General features: G+C 46.6%; 2 protein-coding genes across 2 annotated transcripts in view; one reads left to right on the forward strand and one right to left on the reverse strand.

The window, feature by feature from the left end:
• LOC149525640 (uncharacterized) overlaps positions 1-25,652 on the reverse strand; it is a 238,290-nt gene that overhangs the window by 151,543 nt on the left and 61,095 nt on the right. The window lies entirely within an intron of this gene.
• Positions 24,065-25,652, forward strand: part of LOC112545108 (scavenger receptor cysteine-rich type 1 protein M130-like) — a 60,405-nt gene continuing 58,817 nt past the window's right edge. The window contains exon 1 of the mRNA XM_089775352.1: positions 24,065-24,120. Coding sequence (XP_089631478.1) covers positions 24,065-24,120 — 56 coding nt within the window. The remainder of the gene's footprint in view (positions 24,121-25,652) is intronic.

Genomic DNA, 25,652 nt, shown 5'->3' on the forward strand with positions numbered 1-25,652 from the left:
TGGGGAAGGATTAGTCGTATGGAATGGCAGGCATATGAGAACAGCTTAAGAGGAATGTGGCTTTTCAGCTTGGAAGAGAGATGACCAAAGGGAGATATTATAGAGGTCTATGAAAGGACGAGTGGTGTGGAAAAAGTCAATAAGGAAAAGTTATTTATATGCTCCCAAGTAAGTCAAGAACTAGGGGTCATCAAATGAAATTAATAGGTAGCAGGTTTAATGCAAACAAAAGGAAATATTTCTTCACATAGCGCACATCAACCTGTGGAACTCCTTGCTAGACGATGCTGTGAAGACCAGGACTTTAACAGGATTCAATAAAGAGCTAGATAAGTTAATAGATGATAGGACCATACATCACTATTAGCCAGGATGGGTAGGAAGAGGACCTGGGGATTACAATGGATGAGAAGCTGGTATATGAGTCAACAGTACATTGGGGTGTGTTAGTAGGAGCATTGCCAGCAGATCTAGAGAAGTGATTATTCCCCTTTATTCAGCACTGCTGAGGCCACATCTGGAGTATAGCATCCAATTCCTGGGCGCTATTATAGAAAGGATGTGGATGCATTAGAGTCTAAGGGAGGGTAACAAAAATGATTAGGGGGCTGGAGCACATGACTTGAGAGGCTGAGGAATTTGGACTTATTTAGTCTACAGAAGAGAATAGTGAGGGGGGATGTGATAGCAACTTCTGTAGGGGCGTTTCCAAGAGGATGGAGAGAGGCTGTTCACAGTAGTGATGGATGACAACAAGGAGCAATGGTCTCAAGTTGCAGTGAGGGAGGTCTAGGAGGTTTTTAAGTCCTGGCTTGCCAAAGCCCTGGCTGGGATGGTTTAGTTGGGGTTGGTCCTGCTTTTAGTAGGGGGTTAGACTCAGTGACCTCCTGAGGTCTCTTTCAACCCTGTGATTCTATGGCTACGTCTACACTGTAGCAATTTTTGTGGAAGAGGAAACACAAATGAAGCGCTCGTTAGCATTTCTCACACTCTCATTTGCATAGTCTCTTCCAATCCATTTTGCGGACGAGGTTTTTGCGGAAAAAACCGCAGTGTAGACAGGGCCATTTTTCACAGAAGGAGGTATACAGGATCTTGCACAAAAGGATTTTCCTCCGTCTACACTGCGTTTTTTTCCACAAAAACCTCTTCTGCATCATGGATCAGAAGAGACTATGCAAATGAGAGCATGAGAAATGCTAATGAGGACTTCATTTGCATTTCTCTCCCTCAAAAATGCTGCAGTGTAGACATAGCCTATGAATGGTGTCCCCAGCCTTTGTTTGTCAGAGGCTTGGAATGGGTGACATTGGAATGGGGGATGGATCATGTGAGGATTTTCTGTTTTGTTCATTCCCTCTGGGCACCTGGCATTGGCCACTGTCAGCAGACAGGATACTGGGCTAGATGGACAGTTAGTCTGACCCCGCATGGCTGATCTTATATTCATATATCTTCTTTATGTGACTAATCCATACAATTCCACAAACAGGCCTCTTGACAGGTCTGAGTAGTCAATCGTCCCTCTAGAAAGGATGAGCATGGCATCTGCTACAGTTGGACCCAGGGGAATCTTCTCTTCTTTCAATCTCCTATTGTCTGGGTTTCGGTGGATCATTTTCTCTAATACACATTTACTAAGTGCAGAGACCCTAACTTTCAGCTTTTCCCTGTGGGTATCCCTCCAGCTGCCTTTTCCATGCATGTGGGACTGGTGCAAGCTCCAGAGCAGCTTCACAATTTATTTGCTTCCAAGGCACTATCCAGTCCTTTCCCCATTGTATCAGCACAGGAGTTTCCTCCCGTTGGTCTTTGAGAGGATGAGGCAGAATAAACTGAAGTTCTGTAACTGTCACTACCTGAAGGCTCTGGGTCTGGAACCTGCAGTGCAATATCTCAGCGCTGAAGAATCCTCTCTTCTCTTCCTTTTCTAAGCTAGGGTAACCAGCTGAGATCAGTCTCATTATTATTACTAAAAACTATTTCCAGACAGCCGGTCAAAAAACTAGGTTAATGTACTGGAAGGTACTTGAGCATGCAAACGCCAGAATTCAGGCCCCATTGGGGAATCATTGCAGCTGTTATTATTCATGCATTTGTATTTCAGAAGCACTAAGGGGCCCCAAATGCTGTAAACGCTCATGGGGACAGTTCCCTGCCCTACAGAGACTACAATCTAAACAGGCAAGATGAAGGAAGGAATGCTATCACCATTTTACAGATAGGCAATTGAGGCCCAAAGAGATTAAGTGATTTACCCATGTTCCATCACCCCCCTGGGCCTGAGCCAGACCACAAGCAGCCAGAGAATTCCCCTGCCATTGGCACACTATTGACACTCCATTTGCTCATCCCAGCCATGGGAGGCAGGAAGTCCAGGGCAGAGAACTGAACATAGAGCTCTTCCTGCTGTACCCCCAGGACCAACCTTCCTCGCTGTGTAAAAACTCTTCCCAGAAATAAGTATGAACTTCCATGACACATGAATAAATACACTGAAAGGCATTCAAGCTGTTTGATCCATTCCTTAGGCCAACAGCTACAAGAATCCCAACACTACATTTGGGGCACACATAATCATTTGCGTATGCAACAATCTGAAAAGGAGGCCAAATTGAGTTTCCATTAAAAATATAGCCCTTTATGCCTAAATTTAGGGAACACTTACTATAATGTTGCCTACAGCTTAGAGCAGAACACCGGGTTTATTCTCTGTGCCACTGATTCATTGAGGGTACGTCTACACTACAACGTTAATTCGAACTAACTTAGTTCGAATTAATTAATTCGAACTTAGCTAATTCGAACTAACGCATCTAGAACTAAAAACTAGTTCAAATTAGCGTTTTGCTAATTCGAACTAGCGCGTCCACATTAAGTGGACCCTGAACCAGGCTTAAGGATGGCCGGAAGCAGTGCCGGCAGGGCATCAGAGGAGGACTTAGAGCGTGGAGCTGCTGTCTCAGGCTAGCCGAGGGCTGTGCTTAAAGGGTCCCGACCCCCACCCCGGACAGACAGTTCTCAGGGGTGCCCCGCTTGCAAACCAGTCCTGGCTTGGAGTGCCCTGAGTGCCCACACTGGGCACATCACAGCACTCGGCCATCAGCCCGGCTGCACTTGCCGCAAGCTGCCATCTGGGGAGAGGGGGCAATTGGGGGGCTGCAGGAGAGCTTCCACCCCCAGAAGCCCGCAGAGCCAGCCCAGTCCTCCCCATCGGGGGCTCGTACCCCATTCCTCCCTCACCTCCTTCCACTTACCCTTCCCTAGCCCCTCTTCTTGATGTACAAAATAAAGATAACGTGTCTTCCAAAATGGAATCTGTCTTTATTGAACAAAACTGGGGGAGACTGGGAAAAGGAGGTGGGAGAGGGGAAGAGAAAGGCTGGGAGAGGAGAGTGTAACTAAAATGATCAGGGGTTGGGAACAGGTCCCATATGAAGAGAAGCTAAAGAGACTGGGACTTTTCAGCTTAGAAAAGAGGAGACTGAGGGGGAACAGGATAGAGGTCTCTAAAAGCAGGAGTTGGGTGGAGAGGGTGCATACAGAAAAGTTCTTCATTAGTTCCCATAAAGAAGGACTAGAGGACACCAAAGGAAAGGAATGGGTAGCAGGCTTCAAACTAGTAACATAAAGTTCTTCTTCACAAAGCAAAGAGTCAACCTGTGGAACTCCTTGCTGCAGGAGGCTGTGAAGGCTAGAACTGGAACAGAGTTTAAAGGGAAGTGAGATCAAGTCATGGAGGTTGGGTCCATGGAGTGGTATTAGCCAGGGGGTAGGAGTGGTGTCCTTGCACAAGGTTTGTGGAAGGCTGGAGAGGGATGGCATGAGACAAATGGCTTGGTCACTGTCTTCGGTCCATCCCCTCCAGGGTCCCTAGGGTTGGCCACTGTTGGCAGACAGGCTATTGGGCTAGATGGACCTTTGGTCTGACCCAGGACGGCCATTGTAAGCTCAGGGCTCCGGGTCGGGGGTCTCAGTGGACCCCCTTGATTCTCTTGCACACCTACTCCTGGGTGGCTAAGCTGACAGCTCTCCTGCCCAAGCTGTCACACTTTCCTGTGCCTAGTGCGGAGATCGTGGATGAGGTCCACGATGTCCGCACTAGCCCAGGCGGGTGCCTGCCTCTTGCGGTTCCAAGCAAGCTCCCGGAGCTGCCAGCCTGGTCCCGGGAAGAGGGGGAGGGCTGGGGGGCATCGGGTGGGTGGCTCGATCCATGTGAGGTGCAGGGTCTGCTGGCTGGGTAGTACCCCTTTAAGGTTTCCGGGGCCAGGAGGGGGGCAGTAGAGTTTCCCTGGTGTTGGCCTGAGTGGCCACCAGGGAAACCTGGGGAGGGCTAGCCTCCCACTAGTTCGAATTAAGGGGCTACACACCCCTTAATTCAAACTAGCTAGTTCAAACTAGGCTTAATCCTCGTGGAATGAGGATTACCTAGTTCAAACTAAACGCTCCGTTAATTCGATTAAATTCGAACTAACGGAGCACTAGTGTAGCGCCTATGAAAGTTAGTTCGAACTAACGTCCTTTAGTTCGAATTAACTTTGTAGTGTAGACATACGCTGAGTTTCCTTAGGCAAGTCATTGTATCTCTCTGATAGAATTTCATTGTGACATCATGTTTCAGCCAATTTCCCACTCAGCATAAGAAGGAAAATACAACTACAAGTCTGGCTGAAACAGAGAACCAACAATAACTAGTGACCTCAATAATGATTAAATTTATCTTCAGAGCACAGATTGGCTAATAAACCCACAGCTGTGGATCATAGAATCATAGAACCATAGAGCTGGAAGAGACCAAGAAGGTCATCAGGTCCAGCCCCCTGCTCTAGGCAGGACCAATCCCAACTAAATCAACCCGGCCAGGGCCTTGTCATGCCAAGACTTTAGATGTATGAAATTTCTCCCGATAATCCTCCAAGGTTCTTATGTCTCTCTCTGGCATGTTACACATGCGCCAATTGAAGCTCTTTCTGGGGTGTCACATTCTTAGTCGCAGATGCTAGATGGGAACAATCTCCCCCAAAATAATTCCTCCAGCAGAGGTTTTCGAACTTGATTTAAAAATGGACAGTGATGGAGCCTACATCACAATCATTAATCAGTGAGCATAAATAAATCTTTTGGTGAGACTCCATCTCTGTTCCCTTACACAGTCCCAAGAGCAACACACATACATGTGCCAGCCCCCATCTCCAATCATCCCATCACCCCAAACCAGCACCAAATACCAACCATGAGATCAGCCACATGACTCAATAGAACAGCCACCAGCCCCACAACCAAATAGTCTCAAATACCTGCCCTGGACCAGCTCTGTCACCCAAACACATTCCCCTTCCCCTTTCCAGACCCACTCTGCCCTTCTCCTCCCTGGCTGACTCCAGACAATGCCAGTGCCCAGCAGGTACTTCCAGCACCTTTCCTGTTGGACAGCAGCCACTGGATCCTGAGTCCAACATCCAGTCTGTCCCACAGTGGCCCTATGCCCAGCTCAGCTCCTTCCCCTCTCTGCCTCCCCCCCCCCCCCCAACACCCTCAGCCCAGCTCTGTCCCTCCAGTCATCCTGTATCCACCTCAAATCCTTCCCTCTTTGTCCCTGAGTCCAGCTCTTCCCAGTCCTCCCCCCATCCCAACTCCTTTTTCACAGCTGTCACTGCCTAACTCTGCCCCTACCCCTCTGTTCTTTTCTCTTCCCAACCTGGCACCTCCCAGCCCAATTCCTGAGCTCCTCCCTCACTCCCCATAGTCCTGGGCCCAGCCCTACCCCTGCAGCTTGGCTCTCTCCTGGCTTCCCAGCATGGCTCTACCCCTCCCGCTCACGCCCTGGTTACAAAATTGCAGCAATTGCTGCTGCAGTGGGGTCTGCTCCTCCTGCAGGTTCTGCTTTCAAAGACTCACCCTCTGAACAGGGCCACTCCTGCCCTGACACTAGCTGGAAAGGAGCCAGACCGCCCCGGTGGTGCTGCTCTGCAGTCACTGGGACAGGCGCACATGCCTAGAAGCCCTGCAGTCCGTCTAGCCAAAGAGCCTGGGTATCAGCAGTGGTGGCCATGGTAGCCCATGCCCTTTAAATTGCCTGGGACCCTGGGCATCTGCCCCCTTTGCCTCCTCACCCCCATCAGTGGGAATGTCCACAAAGGATCAGAAGTGGATGTGAATGACAAGAACAGCCAAGATTACACCAGTGAACACTGTAGGGTGGGTCTAGACTACAGGTTTTTTTTTTTAAAGTAGCCTTTTTTCGAAAAAACTTTACCTGCATCTAGACTGCTGCTGCGTTCTTTTGAAAGTAAATTGAAAGAACATGACAGTTTTTTCGACTGCGGAAAACCTCATTTTACGAGGAAGAACGCCTTTTTTCGAAAGTGCTCTTTTGAAAAAAGGTGCTATGTAATACAAACTGTGCTTTTTCGAAAGAGAGAATCCAGACTGCCTGGTGCTCTTTTTTGAGAAAGTGGCTTGCTTTTTCAAAAGTACTGGTTGTAGACTAGATGCTCTTTTTCGAAGAGGTTGAAATCTAGATGTAGCCTGTGACATCGGGGTGTGTGAACGAACGAGGAGAAACCCCTCACAGACTCTAGGGAAGCTAGATCTCTCACACTGCAGCTCGGCTTCCCTAGGAGGCGGGGACAGGCAGCAGCCTCACCCACAAGGAAGAATAGTCACCTACAATAACTGTCGTTCTTTAACACGTCTTGTCTGTGTGGACACCACTGCCAGGGAAAGGATCCCATCCATGGAAGAGCTGAAGCAAACTATGCAAGGACGTGCAAGCCATGTCCATTGCCAGCGCCCTTCTCTGATTATCAGTCAGTCTTTAATTCTCTGGTCTGTATTCTGTTTATTCACTGTCTCTGGCTGCACTGTGCTGTACTCGACCCAGAGCTGGTGTAGCTGCCCCCATGGTTCCTACACTTTGCTGGTCTCTGGACAGGGGATAGAGAACTTCCTGTGCTGATTCAGAGTTCTTGCCACTCACCAAGATGGCCTCTGGCTTGGGAAATGTGCTTGCTGGCTGAGGAGCACATGCTATAGCAGTTTTGTTTTCAGGAAGTGAGGGTGGCAGAGTGCCAGAGAGGCTTACAGTTGAGCTGTTTTCTACAAGGCCGCCTTTCTGTTTGGCACCGCAATCGCTGTGACGGGCTCATTCAAAATTCCATTTAAACTCTGCTAGGCCTGTTCTAACACACACCTATACACAGCATCTGTGGGCTGGATTTTACCTTTGATTGTCCCCGTCCATAGATGCTTTTCCATTGGATGTTGGCTATGTTGTTTTCTTGATTAACTTACAGCTCTCTCCTGGGGGACCCAGGTCCTGTGGCCACTGTGGTGTTCTTCGCAGGACAGAAGAGACGAGATTCGGCTGCTCAGAGTATAAAGGAGATTCTCTGTTCAGACTGCTGGAAATGGCCAGGACCCTGCAGTTCTCTCTACTGTCCAGGCTGATGAATGCAGTCTGTGCTGCCCTGAGTAGGCCTAACATTGGCTTGGACACAGAGTCCAGGACTGGGTTGCCAACTACACTATGGTATGAGAGATGATCACTCAGAATGTAATCAGGAAGCATGAAGAACAACCTGTAGCTGGATAAGCAGGAAACCCTCTGAGTCTCTGCTGCCACTGACAGTCACAGTAAAGAAGAGCTCCATGACATGTTTCTACCACCAATATACCAATGCTGTTCCCACCCCGTTCAGGGAACCCTGAGGAGTCTGGGTTCCACAGAAAGAGCAAGGGTTGTTCTCTTCTATTTTTCTTACAACTGACCCCAGTGGTAACATCCCGACTGTGTTGTTTTAGTGGATTGGCTATCATTGGACCTACACAGCCCTCTGGGGTTCAGATGTAGAGGGTTCCACACACACGCATTTGCTTTCTTAATTAGTTTATCAAATGAGCAACATTCAAGCCTTTCTATTATTTGCCTAATAAAACAGAATCATTTTTCACACTGTTCTGCCCTGCACCCTAAAGGGTGGTTACATGATGATCTGAGACTGAAGTGAACGTGACATCAGAAGCGGACGCATCACTCATATATGGGCACAGTCGGAGTTTTAGAATTGTATTGGATGTTTTAGCTGCATGAAGTTTTAGATAAACCCTTGGATAATGTCTAAAAAGGTGAACATTGTTTCTATTGGTTCCTTCTGGCAGCTGATGCCAGCCTCTGAATCTATATATTTCCCTTCCACTGCTTTGTTATCACTTGTCACTCACACAGGAGCCCTGGCAGAGGTTTTTGGTGCAGCCAGTGCAGGGTCAGGAGGGGACAGCAATTCTGGCTGGCAATGAAGGGACATCTCTCCACTTTGGTGCTTTGGTTTCTTCTCTTTCTTCAGTTCACCAAGGGTAAGTTCCTGCTTTATGTCACTGGAAGAGCTGGGCAGAGATGTACTAGGAAAAATGTTCTGAATCCACTAGGAATGGGGTATTAATTCAGAAGATGCTAAAACAAAAGACAAGGAGTCTGTTAATTTAAAGTAAATTTGTGTTTCTAATTATCTTCCACTGGTTATTCTGAAAGAGGAGATTTATATATGTGCAATAATGATAGATTTGGCCCTGTGACACACTACGTGTACTTTATACAACAGCCCAGTCTTTTACCAATGTGAGCCCAGCATTGGTTTTAGTGAATGGCTTCAATGGTTAGAAATTCCTCATAAACTAACCACATGTTAAGCAAAGTGAGCTTCTGTGTTGAGAACTCCAGCCTCACCCCTCACCCATCCAGCTTTCTGCCTCTGGCCTTTGAATCATGCCAGATACACACTTCATACAATTACAAATAACACTACTCTCCTCTATGTGTCAAACATGCTGGAACAACTTCAGCCGGGTTTGAATGATGCACATGTCAGGACACTGAATTGGACAGAAGGAGCCAATATCTGTGAATTGCTGCAGTCTGGGACCCTGCTTTTCTGTAGCTGAAGTGTGAACTGGTAAAGCAGAAGATGAAAGTCAGATTTTAGAAACCTCAAATATTTAACTAGAGACAAACCATGGTATCACAGCTGGTATTTACAGATCACAGATAGCTCTGCAGCGTCTCTATGCCTGGCAGTGTAGTTGTTGGGAATTCCAGAGCAAGATCATTTTATTTAATAGCTAATGTGGGAATTGTACCTGAACTTTGCAAAATATTCAATCAGAATTTGTTGGAGTTTGATTTCATGATAAAACCATCTGAACAAGTGGTTTTTGCCCACAATAGCTCATAATGCTATATATATATTTGTTAGTTGCTAAGGGTGTGTCTACATTGCACCCTTAGCTTGAAATAAGATACACAATTTGAGCAATGCAAATTGTGTATCTTATTTCAATCTTATTTTGAAATAGCTTATTTCAAAATTTGGCACTGTCTATGCAGCACCAAATTTTGAAACATAGCGCTATTTCAAAACATCCCTTAATCCTCATCTATGTGGTTTACAAGGACGTTGGAATAAAAAGCCTGTTATATTTTGATATACGCTTGTTCTTAAAACATGAAATAGCACCACAATGTAGATGTAGCCTCAACTGCCATAGGACTACTCATTGTATTTAAAGATATAGACTAACATGGCTACTCTTCGCAGTCTATGTCTACACTACGAGTTTTCTCAGCAAAAAATATGCTAATGAGGGACTAATTTGCATGAGTTGCGATCACATTTGCATATTTTCTGCCGATCTGTTTTTTTGCTAAAGCTTTTTGTGCAAAAACAAGCAGTATGGATGTTTTCTTTTTGCACAACCCCCCCCTTTTTCTGCAAGATCCTTATGCCCTAATGCGGATCATGTGGGAAAAGGGTTTTTTGCACAAAAAGAAAATGTCCACACTGCTTGTTTTTGCACAAAAACCCCCAGCGAAAAAAATGGATCGGCAGAGAATATGCAAATGAGATCACGATTCATGCAAATATTAGCATATTTTTTGCAGAGAAAACTCATAGACATAGCCTGAGATTTTATAAGAGGGAAACAGATGGGATTCCTGGGTAACTTGACTGACATTGCATGAATAATGCTTCCTCAGAAATCATGGGGCCCTGCTCTCCCCACAGGGTCAGAGTGACTCTCATTAGGGTACAATGGGCATAATTTGTACCTTGCAGAGAGAGAAGACAGCCATGGATTCCACTGGTTAACTATATGGTCTGAATATTTTTAAGAGTTGGTTACAACACTTCTTCTTTTGCCTTTAATTTGACTGTGTGGAACAGGATCTCATGCCTTCCCCCATGAATATTAGCTTATGTACATAAATATGCATAACTCAAAGATGCTTAGGGCAAAATGTATTATGTAGCATATCAATTCTAAAGTTATAATTTGCTGAATCAAGATACAGGCAGTCCCCGGGTTACGTACAAGATAGGGACTGTAGGTTTGTTCTTAAGTTGAATCTGTATGTAAGTCGGAACTGGCGTCCAGATTCAGCCGCTGCTGAAACTGATCAGTTTCAACAGCGGCTGAATCTGGACGCCAGTTCTGACTTACATACAGATTCAACTTAAGAACCCCAGTCATCCCCAAGTCAGCTGCTGCTGAAACTGATCAATGGCTGATTCCAGGAAGCCCGGGGCAGAGGCTTCCTGTAGTCAGCCCCTGGTCAGTTTCAGCAGCGGCTGACTTGGGGACGCCTGGGGCGGAGCAGCTGGGGTGCTGCCGGGTTGGTCCAGTAGCGCCCAGAGCGGCGCTATGGGACCAACCGGCAGCACCCCAGCTGCTGTACCACAGGCGTCCAGAGCAAAGCCGCGGAGCACGGGGGCAGCAGGACAGCCCAGACGCGCCGTGGCTGTCCTGCTGCCCGCGTGCTCCGTGGCTTTGCTCTGCTTTGCTCCCCTTCTCCCTGGCCTGCAGACCAGGGAGATGGGGAGCAAAGCAGAGCAAAGCCGCGGAACACGCGGGCAGTGGACAGCCCAGACGCGTCTGGACTGTCCGCTGCCCGCGTGTTCTGCCGCTTTGCTCCCCGTCCCCCTGGTCTGCAGACCAGGCAGACGGGGAGCAAAGCAGAGCAAAGCCAAGGAGCACGCGGGCAGCGGTCAGCTCAGACACATCTGGGCTGTCCGCTGCCCGCGTGTTCCGCCGCTTTGCTTCCTCTCCCTGGTCTGCTGGAGACCAGGGAGACGGGCCCCGTTCATAACTGTGGATCCGACATAAGTCGGATCCGCGTAACTCGGGGACTGCCTGTATCCTATTTTTGCTGAGGAATCATTATTTTGCACATGTATGTGAAGTTAGAAATGTGAAATGTGAATATGGTTTTAATTCTAAATGAGGGGCTTTAGGGATACTTTAGGAACTTAATGATTCAGTTCTCAAACCAACAATAGCTGTGGTGGGTCCTAGAAAGATATGTAACCATGCCACTTGGTACTGGAATCCATCTTGAATCTAGTATTTTTCCATGCAAAAGGGGCAATTGAACAAAGGGTTCATCCTGTAGGAAAGTCTATTTATTTAAAGATTAGTAAGATATCAGGTCTTTATCTTCAGCTGCCCTTTGAAACTACCTCACCCACCCTAATAGGATACATACACATGAAGAAACCTGAAAACAAAGGCCTCTAAAGAATTCTGGAAAAATCTGTAGACCCAGGTCAGAATAAAGATCAAATCTGAGAAAGTATTTTTCCTGAGATAAGGAGGACCATTTAGGGTAAGAATTTACATATAACTTATTTGTTAATATATTACAATTAGCTGGCATCTTTTTTTATTTTAATTTAGTAACTTACTTTGATCTGTCTGTTTTCACTTGCAAACACTTAAATCCTACCTTTTACACTTCATAAAACATTTGTGTTTATTATCAATCACAGTGTAAATAATGTTGCCTGAGAGGGGATTATCTCTTTTTCATTGATAAAGATGGCTGACCTTATGAACTTTCTTTATGTAAAACTTTTACAGAGAGTAAGATGGATTTATTTTGGAGCTTGGTACCTTTTGAGGGTTGTGTTCCTCAGTGTTGCAAATGGCCCTATAGCTGAGCTCTTCCAGAGCTGAGAGTCTGTGCTGCTCTGCAGGGGGGTGATAATCCCAGCTCTTTGCCTTCACTGGAGGAAACCAGAGCTTCTGACCAAGCAGGACAGGGTGGGGGGAGCCCCAGCATGAGCAGTTGGTAAAGGCAGGGCCGGGGGAAGAAAGCTCCCAGACCACCTTTTTGGCTAAGGCCCCGCCCTTCTATGGGAACCAAGCTGCCTCCCCACCCCTCCTGCCACCATGGGGAGGCGGGGCAGCGCTCCATGCACACCCACCACCACCACCACAGGGAGCAGGCTGGATGGGTGCCTATGCCCCAGCCATCCCCAGTCCCGGAGTACTGGGAGGGAGGAAGATGTGTGGCTTCTGCCTCTCCAGCCCCAGGGCATGGGGAGGGCAGATGCTGGGGGCAGCCACTCTTTGCCCCCAGAATGACTACAGCGGGTGTTCTGGGGGCAGAGTGTGTTCAGGTCCAGGCATTCCCCCGCCTATTATGCTGGACACCTGTGCTCCGTGGCTTGATCAGCACACTGGGTGACAACCTAAGCTCCCTCTAGGGTACACACTGCATAGGTGCACCCAAAGAATTTGAATCCTACCCACCTCCTCAGCAGGGCTGTGCAGTAGCACTCATCTTCCATGAGCGAGGAAGGTAAGCTGCTGCTGGCAGTGGGCTTGGTGGAAGAGTGGGGAGCCAGGGCTGTGTGGTGGCTGCTCAGCTGCTCCCAGGGCGGGTCATGTGGTGGGTGGCTGCTGAAGTTAGAGACAGGTTGTGGGGCGGCTGCTCTGGGGGCCAGGGCCAGGACCCGAATATAGTTTAGGCAGCAATCTTCAAATTCTTATGATGTGCATAGCTTTATACATGTGAGTAATCCTTCTTGATGTCAAAGACAAATGTATTCACATAAATAAAGTGACTCATATTTAAGTCTTTGTAGGAGCATGGCCTTGGACAACAGCTGCTTTTAGTCAGGGATCCTGTTCTCTTTTTTCTTGTGCAGTACCTAATATATTGTAATGTTACCCTGTCACAAGGCACGACTCACTGCCACAGCGCCCCCTGTCAGTAGCACTGGGAATTAGCTCTTGGCAACCTGCAGGATGTCTCCCTCTGGCTGGTGTCTCCCCCAACATTTCATTCTCCTGTTCCAGATCCTCATCACTCCTTGACCTCAGTGTCCCTTTCACGACATTGCTCTCTGGCAATGTCCACTACAGTTGTCACTCGTCCGCCTTGTTTACTGGCAGTCCTGTGTCTCTGCACTCTGGGGTCCTTCCCTCCTAGGGAACCCCCAGTCCCTCTATTCTCACTTTGCCTGAGTGACCCACTGCCAGTCTTCATCTAGCCCTGCCTCAGGGGCAAACTGCAGTCTGTAATGGCCACTCACCATTGGCAAGGGAGTGTGGACCTGCGGCGTTTGCCTACCCTAGCTGCTTCCTTACAGCCTTAGTACACTCAGGCCCTTTAGCCTAGCAGTGAGGTCAGGCTAGAGGCTCCCCATTCTGCCTGCCTCTTCCCAGCTCTGCTCTGTCTGAGTGCGTCTACACTAGCTCGTTAGTTCGAGCTAGGTAGGGTAATGAGGGCAAGTGGAGTTGCAATGAAGCCCGGGATTTAAATATCCCAGGCTTCATTTGCATTTTCCCGAGTGCCGCCATTTTAAAATCCCCCTTAGTCTGAACTCCGTGCCCGCGGCTACACGTGGCATGGAGTAGGTAGTTCGAATTAAAGATCCTAATTTGAATTACTGTTACTCCTCGTAGTTCAAATTCGGAATGAGGAGTAACGGCAGTTCGAATTAAGATCTTTAATTCGAACTACCTACTTGGACTAAGGGGGATTTAAAAATGGCGGCACCCAGGAACATGCAAATGAAGCCCGGGATATTTAAATCCCGGACTTCATTTGCAACTCTGCTTGCCCTCATTACCCTATCTAGCTCGAACTAACAAGTTAGTGTAGATGCACCCTCTCAGGAAACCAGCTTCCCTGGCAGCCAGGTCCCTCCTGTGCCCCAGCTACAGCAAGAGTGCATCTTTTCTCCTTCCTCCAGGAGCCCTTATTTATACAGCCCCAGCTGGACCCGAACTGGCTGTCTCTGGGTATGTCTACATTACAGAGTTTTTTTCAGAAAAACAGTTGTTTTTCTGAAAAAACTTCAATTACATCCACAAGGTAATCGTGTTCTCTCAAATGAAAATCGAAAGAGTGCAGGGGTTTTCCCGACATTGGTAAACCTCTTTCTACAAGGAAAAAGGCATGTGTGGACGGGTAAGAGAGTTTTCTTTCAAAAGAAGAATCCTCCAGGAAGTAACACAGGTGCCCTGGTGGCTCCTGTGTCCATAGTAATAACAATTCTATAATTCCTGTCTCCTGGCCCCTCTTAAAACTGTAGGCACCCTGGACAAGCCTTGTGGCAGGAAGCTGGCCCTGGAAGCAGCACCCTGATGGCATGGCTCTCCCTGCTACCCAGACATTGAGCAATGGCTGAGCCACAACCTCCTGACACACCCTGGACCTCACAGGGAGCAGCCCCAGGGCTCCCAGGAGCCACTCAGGGGGACCAAGAGGCGGGTACCCACCTGGTCCCGAGCAGAGATCCTGTCCCTCCTCAAGCTGTGCGGCGAGGAGGAGACACTGCAGGATCTCCACTCCAAGCAGCATAACGTTGACATTTTTATACACATGGCTGAGTCCCTGGTGGAGTTCAGACACCCACCCTGGATTTTGGAACAGGTCCAGAGTAAGGTCAAACTGCTCCACCAGGGATACATGAGGGCCAGAGAGCACTGCTCGCGCTCCGGGGCAGGACCCCACACCTGCCCCTATTACAAGGAGCTGCACCAAATCATGGAGGGTGGGGAAGCTGTTTCCCCACCCATCTTCATGAACTCCAGCCTCAACACGCTGGTCATCACGCAGCCTGAGGTCATGGCAGAGGAGAGGGAGGAGGACCAGGGACAGCAGAGCAGGAGGAGGAGGAGGAGGCAGACAATGCGGTCACCGTCACGCTCGCCTTAGAACTGGTTTCTGTTAGCCTGGACATCTCCCAGGCAGGAGGGGATCTTCAGGTGAGTACTCAGTGTGTCACATACAAAGGGCATGGGAGGTAGGTATAGATGGGGATGGGTGTGATCATCACTTGGCCTGCTCAGGCTGCACATTGGAACCACGTGCAGCATTAGTGTGCACCATGCAGACTCAGAAGGCAACCCCTGAGCACGCCTACGATCCAGCTCCCAGGCTCAGGGGAGGCCACACGTACGTTGGACCCCAGGGGGGAAGGTGCCTTCCCACCACCTGCCACAGCTGGAAGCAGGCTAGCCACAAGGGTGAAGGCATGACCCCAGACACACCGAGGAGTGCTGCACACAGCACATGGGCATGTCTGCACGTGCGAGGCAGGGCTGGACTGAGACATGTGGGCGCTGTGGGCAGGCTAATAATTTGGCACCCCTTCCAACAGATACTCTACAAAAACATTTATTTTTGACATTTATTATTGTTTTTTTTAAGTTCAATACTTATTTATTAGGTATTTTCTATTAATAAACATTGTAAACAGTAAATTGTTTTTATTCAAAATAAGGAATTTATTACATTTTTGAATTATCTTTAATTCAGAACATTACATTTTAACTTATCTTTCACAGTGTTACTGTACCTGAGAAATGAATGATAGTGGTAACTTACATGGATTGGAATTACAAAGCCTTATTCAATATATTTTTTAAAAATTCTTTTTTCTGGCTTTCAAACCGGCAAAACGTTTAATGCTTTCTGACATGTCCACTTTTTGAGCAGTAGCATTTTCAATCGACAATAACGCCAAAGAATTCAAACGTACATTTGACATGGACGATCGCAAATACGTTTTAATGAGCTTAAGTTTACTAAAACTGCGCTCACATGCAGCTGCTGTTACTGGTATCATTAGCAAGATTCTCAGTGATATCAATAAATTAGTCAAGGATATATAAACACTGTAGTTTATTTTTGCACATACACCTTGCGACACAATATGATCACGGATTGCCGAATTAAGTGCAACAGGCCACCTAGCAGGATCATCGGAATTAATGTCAGGAACCTCATTAACATCTGATATAGCAGAAGTCGAAAAATGTTCTATTTTAATTTCTGTTTCTAACTTGGAAAGTGAATCAGATTCTGCACAAGAAACTTCTATAGAAACTGGGGGAACAGAAACAGATTCATTTTCTACTTCATTTCCACTGGCCAGAGCAGAGTTAATGTTCTGAGCAGTTTTTAAATATTCAGTTAAACGTTTCCCACTTTCCTGTCGTTCTAGTTCTCTCTTCCATTTTCTTTTACGATATTCTGAACCAGACAACTTCTTGGGAGGCTTCTTAAAGGGATTAAAATTTACAGGATAAAATAAATTACTCATTTATGGTAAAAAGCACTACGCCATAGACTATTCGGTTTCAGAATTTCAGTGCTTAGAAATCACAGTTTTGTTTCATTGAAAATGTAGAGTTGTGCACCTGCACTACTCTTAATACATCAAACCGAGGCAACAGCATATCTAGCAAAATGCATTGCACACCTTGGGCAAAAACATTCCAACAAAAAAGGCAAATTAATTCAAAAGAACAAACTATGATGTACTGACATTCTGAAACTCTAGTGCAGTGGTCTCCAAACTTTTTAAACTCAAGATCACTTTTTAAAATCTCAGAACAAGTGAAGATCTACTGCCAACCCTCCCACAAGGCCCCACCTCTTTCTTGCCAAAAGAGCATATTTGCTCTTCCACTAAAAAAATGGAAGAACAAACATGTCCCTGGATGCAGAAGAGTTTTTCTGGGATATCTCTGGAATCCTGGAAAAACTCGTGCAGTCTTAACTGTACCCTCACTGTGTTGAGACAGGATGTGTAGGCTCTGGGGTGGGAACGAGGGATTTTGATGTAAGAAGGGGTGAGAGGCACACGCTCTGGGAGAAAATCTGGATGCAGGAGGAGGTGAAGGGGATGCTAGCTCAGGGAGGAGGCTCCAATCTGGGGAGTGTTGGGGTCAGATGGATGGTTGGGCTACTAAGCAAGCCATAGGCTTGTGGATGTGAGGGAGCAGGAATTTGGGTTGGGGTATGTGAGGAGCTCAGGGCAGAGGGTTGCAGAAGTGTATGATAGGCTCAGATCTAGAGTCTGGGGGATGCAGGAGTATTATAATGCTGTGGCCAGATGGGAGCTTGGCCCCAATTAGGGGTTTGTTGGCCAGGCTTCATTTTTAAATAAAAGACTAGGTCAAACACAAAAAGTTTCTGCAACGTCTTTATTTATGAGAAGGGCAGTGAATCTTTTTGAGTCAGAGGTCACTGACCCATAGAAAAGTCAGTTGGGGCCAAAAGGGAGATGCAAAAAGACCTCCTCCCAAGCCCCCCCCACCCAATCCTCACTAATGTGGCCCTAACTGTGCTGCTGGGAGCAAGTGATGTAGTACTGGGACAGGGTGTTAGTTGGGGCAAGGGCACAGGGCTCTGAGGTGTGGGCAGGGAGTCCCCTGCACCTGCCTCCTCCGAGGACTTTTCCCCACTTCCTCCATGGAGCAGGGAAACCCCAGGGGCCACCTCCTCTGGGGCAAACTCCTCCCTCCCGCAGGGGAAGGTTCACCTAGGCTGAACAACACCACGGCCAGCTGGCAGGCAGCCCTCCTCCTTCCTCCAGCCCAGCTGCCCTGGCTGCACTCAGCCCAGGGAGGCTGCACCATGCTCCAGCTGATTGGGAAGCCCTCCTCTTTCCCCAGCCCATCTGGAGTGTGGTGCAGCGCAGCCTCCCTGGGGTGAGCTCAGGGCAGCTGGGCTGGAGAGCAAAGAGGAGCGGAGCGGCTGCCCAGCCATCTGGCCATGGCACTGGCTCAGCCCAGGTGCTCCAGGTGGAGCAGAGGGAAAGCACCTCCCCCCCCATCGGCTAGAGCGGAGTGCAGCCTCTGCTAAATACAGCAGCGGCCAGCTGATCAGGCAGCTTCCCCTCTGAGCCTCCAGCACATGTTGGAGCGATGCACCTGGGCTTAAAACTACGGCCAGCTGGCAGGGCAGCAGCTCCTCTTTGGTTCAGCCCAGCTGCCCCGCGCTTCAGCTGGGCTGGGGAAAGAGGAGGGGCTTCCGGATCAGCAGGAGCACAACACAGCTTCTCCTGGCTGATCACAGGGCAGTTGAGCTGGAGGAAAGAGGAGCCAGCTGGCCATGGCACTCAGCCCAGGTGCACCAGGCTCCATGGGGACTGAGTCTGAGAAGCAGAGGGAGGGAAAGCCCCAACCCCTGATCTGCTGATAGAATCCTAGGGGGGGCTAGCCAGAAGAAAAACGGAGGCGCTGGCAGCGTCCTCACCTTTAATTCATCGCCCCTCAGGAGCTGTGGAGTCTCAGGGCGGTGTTACCCCAGAGTCTCAGTAACAAGCATAATCTTTTGAATTAATTTAGAATTTAGGATAGGGGATCTGACTGATGATGTTAAATGATCTGGTAACCAGAAGGGAGACCCTTGACACCATATGTGATCACCGGGGATTTCTCCCCCAAAAAAACCATGCTTGGAGTCCAGATTAGAGTTTAATTTGACAAGTGCATGAACAAGAACAAAAAAACAACAACCAATAAATCCAACCCTCACCCCAAAACAGAAGAGAAGGAAGACAGAAAGATCCCAATACAGGTAAGGTATTTGTACGTTACAACAGTCTCTGTGTTGCCAATGGTGGTACTGCTGCTTGCGACTTTCTACCTTTGGGTTCAGGTCCCTTGCACTTCTGGGATGATTCTCACTGGGCCTTCACCACAAAGGAGTGTTTCAGGGATGGTGACAATGTGATGGTCTGAGGCAGGTAGAGATCAAACACCTCTGCTTGGTGTATCCCAGATCTCCAGTGCTGAGCCTTTCCCACAGCATGGTGTGTGAGCCCACCGCAGTGGTGAATGATCCCTCTGCCTTTTCCCTCTGTGGCGCTGTGCTGCCCTCACAGACACAGACCGGAACACTGACACCCAGACCTCCTATGATCTTTGCTGCAAGATCTCTCTGGGTTCTTTGATGAACAGAGCTACTCAACATTATATGAAGTCAATTCTTCCAACCTGATAATAATGGGCCTACATATGGTTCACATTCTTTATTAATTCTTACCACTGATAATTGAAGTGGTATGATGATTGATTTGAAGTTATATAGAGGTTCCACTATTACTCTTTTAACGATATCCCTTTTGATGACATATGGACAGGCTTTCCTCATGATAGGAGGGGATGCTACTGTTAAGTTAAAATGGTAAACTACTTCAAATGGCCCTGTCACAGTCCATGTTCCACTTTCCTTCAAATTCATCTCCATGGATCCAACACACTCATAACCGATCACGGAAGTAACTCCTTCCAGAACACAAAAGGGTGATTTTACATGATTTGCAGTAGTTAGATGTCCAAACTGTCCACATTGTAAAATCACTTCTTGATGATGATCATCTGGTGAAACAACAAGAACTGGTATTACTTCCGCATCTTCCTGATCGTGGTGGATTAATTGTATGGTGATATTGGAGAGGCCTGGTTTCACTATAGATGGGCTGATGACTGTGCGAAACACACACTTAGATGTTTCCCAATGTCCCAACAATCGATGGCAGTTGACAATGCATTGTAAAGGTATTTTCTTTCTACAGTTCACTTGGTCCAAATTTACGGTCCAATCACATCCTCCATGTGGTTGTATGCCCATATCAGACCAGTTGGCGGTGAGGATTATTGTCGTCTGAGTACCTTTTCGCAGGGCAAAAACTAGTTCCCTGCTACCTTTTCCTTCATCAAGGACTGTGAGGTAGCATTTTCCCTCCCATTCATGGGATTAGATTATTATCCCTTGTGGTTTTGTGGTCTCTGTATCTGAAGCATGTCTGTATACTGGACGGTGTTGAAGAATGGCAGAAGTTTTAGGAATATTCCATTGGGATAATGGTTTTCCCAGAACCTCACATCTCCAGTGCTCATTTTCAATAAATAATACCAAATTTCCTGATCTTAGATGTGGGCTTAACAAAACTATGTACATCAACGACTGCAACATCATTATCTGAAAGAAAACAGAAGACATCACAGGTTATCTTGGTTGTCTTATGGGGGCTTAAAAGATGCTTGTAGTGTAACATCTGCTGTGCCACCTCTACTTCCTCCTTTCCAGAGTTTCAACTGGGTGTTATGAAACCATTTCTTCACCCTCTTCTTACCCGATGTTATCTCAATTTGGTAAATAGTCAGACCAATTTTATTTACAATAGGACATGGTCTCATCCACCTTGGACTAAGGGGATGATTCTTTTCACTAAAATAATGGTAGAGAACCCTGTCTCCTACTTCCCATTCTACAAAGTGCAGTTTATCATTTAGACGGCAATCCATCTTTTGTACATTTCCTTTTAGATGTGCTGCTACCGATTGTTGGATTTCTGATAAAGTGTTTAAAAGTGCCTTGATATAACTATCTGTGACAGTTCGCGGTTGGTACTCATCAGGTGGCACCCCTCCTGGAAGCCACCATTGCTCAGGCGTGACCATTGGTTTTCCAAAAGTTGCCTCAAATGGGGTAAAACCGTGAGTGCTTATGGTGGGACATATGGCCATCATAATGAGCAGCAGATGTTGATCCCACTTTTTGGCTGAGAGGTCGATGACTTTCCTCAAGGCAGTTTTTATGGTCCGGTTTGACCTTTTGACCAGTCCGGAGGCCTGGGGACGTCCCACTATATGGAACCTTTGTTTGATTCCTAATGCTGCACATAAATGCTTTGTGATTTCCCCAGTGAAGTGTGATCCTTGATCCGAGTCTATTACTCGGGGTAATCCGAATCTAGCAAACACATGATTAAGCAGGACTTTTGCCATTGTTTTGGCTGTGCAATTTCGCATGGGTATTGCCTCTATCCATTTTGTGAAGGGATCCACGACAACCAAGCAATATGAGTTGCCATTAGATGTCCTAGGAAGTGGCCCTATGAAATCAATTTGTAGCCTGACCCAAGGTCCCTCTATAGGCTGGTGTTTTAGAGGTCCTTTTCTTATTTTGGGGTCAGGATTGTTCTGGGCACAATGAAGTCAATTATTCACAAAAAGTTCAGTATCTGCAGACATTTGTGGCCACCACCCAACTGTTAATAGACATTGTACAGTCTTCTTTACCCCAAAATGTCCTTGATCATGTGCAAGCTTAATTAACTCTTGTCTCAATACTGAGGGTATGACTAATAAAGGCACAGATTCATTTTCCGGAGATTCCTTCTGTTCTTCGGCCATCACTAGACCGGTTGCATGTTTAAATACTCGGTAGTTCTTATAATTTTTGTTCTGCACTAATTTTCTTATCTCATTGTCCAACTCCTGAAGTTTTACAATGTCTCTCATTTCATGTGAGGTAGCAGGTTGGATGGAACTAATGGTAGTGGGTACCTTGTCCCATGCCATTGTGGAATCAAGTATTGCTGCTCGCTTTGCCAATCTGTCCGCTTGGCTGTTTAACCGAGATATTTCCACCTGGTTTCTGCAATGGGCACAGACCTTGAAGAGATATGTTTTCCCTTGGCGTTGTTGAGCCAACTTCCAGGCGTAGTTTAAATAGCCCGCATATGCCACTGGCCGTTGATCGGACGTGCATATGTTACGTGTCTTCCAGACAACCATCCAATCCACGAAGGATCTCAGCACCCAATCTGAGTCGGTGCAAATTGTGATGTCTTGGTTGTTTGGTGCGTTTTCTAGGGCCAGAATAATTGCAATAATTTCCGCGGCCTGTGCTGATACGGCCTTGATTGGTTTCATGATTTCTTGATGTGTATCAGCATTAATAGCAGCAGCTCCCGCGACGAGTTTTCCATCACAACGATAACAACTACCGTCTACCACCCACACATTCCCTGGAGTCAAGGTTTTGGTCGACTCATAGTTCATGATTAGATTAAATGGAGATATTAATTCAGGAATTTAACTTCAGGAAGAGGGCATTCATGATTATCACTAACAACGGGAAGAGGAACACATAATGCAGCTGATGCCAAATTTGGTGTTCCTGATTGTTCTTCTATGATTGGTCTGTTCATCAGCGCCAAAGTCCATTGTGCGATCCTTGGGTGGCTGACTCAACCATTATTAGCCTTTCCGGTGATAATGTATTTTACTGGAGTGTGACTTGTCTTTAGCACCACAAGGGACATTCTGATAAGGTATTCCCAGTGCTGGAGTGACCAGACCAGGGCCAATACCTCCTTCTCAAAGGGTGTAAACTGTTGCTCGACTCCAGAAAGTGTCCTTGACCCGTAGGATACTGGCTTTAAACTGGTCCTTGTTGTTGCATTAGGATGGCTCCTAAAACTTGTGGGCTTGCTGTCAGTTGGAGATGATACGGTTTAGTCGGATCAGGATATGCTAACGCGGGAGCTTATATCAATGCTTGCTTTAATTGATAGAAGGCATCTTGTTCTTATTTTCCCCAATGCCACACTTGAGATTTCTTTAACAAAGCATATAATGGTCTGGCTTTTAAACTGAATCCCTCAGTAAAGTCCCTGCAAAACCCTATTAGGCCTAAAAACATTCTGAGGCCATGGACATCTACTGGAGCTAGAAGGTCAGCAATCAACTGAACTCTATCGTGATCTGGTTGTCTCCCGTTTGGACCGAGCTTGACTCCCAAATAAGTTACTTCCTGCTTTACCAGTTGGGCTTTAAGTGGGTTGATGATAAAACCTGCCTTCTCTAGGGTTTCTAGTACCCCGTCCAGAGCTTTCAAATTAGAGTCCTTGTCTTTTGTGGGAATGAGGATATCATCGCCATAACTCACCACATTCCTAGCACATTTAAGATTCTTCCATAATGCTGATACCACACGGTGACATATGGTGGGTGCATTATGGAACCCTTAGGGCACTCTAGTAAAGGTATATTGCTGTTCCTTGAAAGTAAAAGCGAATTTGTACCAGCTGGCTGGGTCCAATTGGATGGAAAAGAATGTGTTTGATATATCCAACACTGAAAACCATTGGGCCCCTTCGGCTATTCTCGACATTATTTCGAGATATTTGGCCACAATAGGTGACATCCTGGGAGTAACTTTATTTAATCCTCTGTAATCGATGGTAAGTCTCCAATTCCTTTTATCTGCTTTTAACACCGGCCAAATTGAAGCGTTGCAGGGGCTTTCACAGTTTACCAGAACGCCTTGAAGTAGAAGAGAGTTGTTGGTATCTTCTATTTCTTCTTGTGCCTCTTGGGGAAACCTATACTGTTTCATTGGTCTGGGGTCAGTCCCCTCTACCTTGACTGGCGTTGTAGTTGTCTTGCCACAGCTGAGCTTGTGCTGTGCAAAGGCTGCTTTATGCTTCGTTGCTATATCCTGAACACAAGGTTCCCATTGAGATAGCTGAATGGAATTGATGTTCTGGCAAGCTTTTATGGCTCCCATTGGGTGTACAGAAGTAATCACTAGTGCTGCTTGATCATCATTGCTTGATTGATAGACTGTTTGATTTGGTAGATCAATAATTAATTTTAATTTTTTAAAAAGATCAATACCTAAAATTCCTTGTCCTTCCAGTTCCTGAAATCCAATTGTCATTCCAGTTGAGAGAGGTCCAATTTCACACAAGATGTTTCTAGCAAAAGGAGTGATAGAAGGCCTTCCATTGTAGGATTGTAGTGTCCATACAAAATTAACTGGAATTTGTTTTGCTTCTGATGAACAAGTAGTGCAGATTAAGCTGGCAGATGCCTCTGTATCCACCAGTGCTCGTTGCTGAATTATACCGAAGCTTCCTCTGTAAGTAACTTCTACAGTTGGTCTGCCCCATGGATCATATAATATGGGTGTTATAGTTTTAAGGGGCTGGGAAGTTCGGCCTCTTCATTTGGTGGAATCTGTATTTAAAGATGGCGGAGCCCTTTGATTTTCAAAATGGTGACTGTCAGTGTTCCAAGATGGTGGCGCCCTTTGATTTTCAAAATGAAGACCGTCCGTTACACTGTGTGTTGTGGATGCAGCAACTTCTGCTGCTGCCAGAGTGTCTGGATCACCAGATGTCTCAAAATGCGCCAACTTTTTAAAGATTTCTTCAATATGCATATTCTTAATCTTATCCCAAGGTAAGTATTTGGACAGTCTTTGGGATAAAATTCTCTGTGTAGCAAAAATGTCCTCTTGCTTTCCCGAGAACATTCTTGGTGGAAACCTGGTCTTGTCATTTGGTTTTGGATTACTGCTGTTGCTGCTGCTGCTGCCTTTAAAGTTATTATTGATAGCAACAATTCTCTTATTAGGTCTGAGTCTAGGGTGAGCTAGTTGCTGTAGCTCACTGACCTCCCTTATTTTGCATTCAAACATGGATAAAGGCACATTAAGATAATCAAAAGGCCCCAAGGCTAATTTAATTATAGGGAGCAGCCCTTGGTAGTACAGCTCCTTTAACTCAGGGGACTCCCAGGCAAGTACACCCCCCCTCTGTGCACCAAAACCAGCCATCCAGAACAGACGTTTTTTCCGCATAAAATAATTATCTGGTTTTTCACCTTCACCTTGCTTCTCGGTATAGACCTTTCCCAGTAAATTCTCATGGGGGAAATATATTTTATAGACCTGCTTATACAGTTCTGCTATACCGATAGTTGGGTCATTGATAAGGTGGTATGGCAATGCCGCAAAATCCTCTGGTGGCATGCACTCTTTAAATAAAATAATCATGTCCTCCAAACTTAAATGAGGAGTGACAGAGTGTTTGGCTAGCCAATTGAGTGCATTATCTTTAATGCGGGGTCCAAGTTGCTTCCCCACAGCCCTTGCCTGCTCCGGTGTGAGAGATTTGCTCTCCTGTTTAACCACAGGCTGATTGTTATTGCCTGGAAATGAGGTAACTGTTGTTGTGATAGGGGCCATGATTCATGAAGCATTGTGATCAATATTACTTGGTTTTAAATTATTTAAACCATTATCAAATTCCCAGCCACATTTCAGACCACACTTCCTCATATTCTCATTTTCCACCCCTCCTAGATCATAAGCTGGGGCAGAAGGGTTAACCTCATTGTCAAAGACCTTTTCACAAAACCCAGGCTGAACAGCAGCCATCATCCCTTTAGCTACACTTAATTGTTTATTCAGGCCTCCAATGATATTATGACAGGCAGTGTGATCTCCTCCTGCCTTTACTGTATTGGCCTGTTTAAGCAGCTGCCTGACTGCTGCTTGTGCTTCACTGAGCTGCTCAAATTTTCCAGCAGCTTCACGCTCTGCTATGGTGGCTCTGGAATGCAGATCTCCCAATTGATTTTCTAGCTGTGAGATCTGAGTGGTTAATCCAGCAATCAAAGCAATATGTGACTGGTTCTCCACCACTCTTTGCTTGAGTTGGGTTTCTAATTCAGATTTTTCTTTGTGGACTTGATCCAACTCAGATCTTAGGGCTCCTACTTGTTGGAGAAAAGTCAAGACAGAGGCCAGAGACCTGATGAACCGAACTTTATTACACAGCGCTGTGGAGAAATCACAAGGGGATTTCTACTGGACACAGCCAGGTGAACTCTTTTATACAGCGCAGTAAACAACCACTACTTGACATGCCCAAACTTGTTGCTGGACAGGATACAGCAGCTATCATGTTTGGCTGAGAGCCAAACATGTT

The sequence above is a fragment of the Pelodiscus sinensis genome, chromosome 1 (genome assembly GCF_052426305.1).
Source record: "Pelodiscus sinensis isolate ZL-2025 chromosome 1, ASM5242630v1, whole genome shotgun sequence".
Lineage (NCBI taxonomy): Eukaryota > Metazoa > Chordata > Testudines > Trionychidae > Pelodiscus > Pelodiscus sinensis.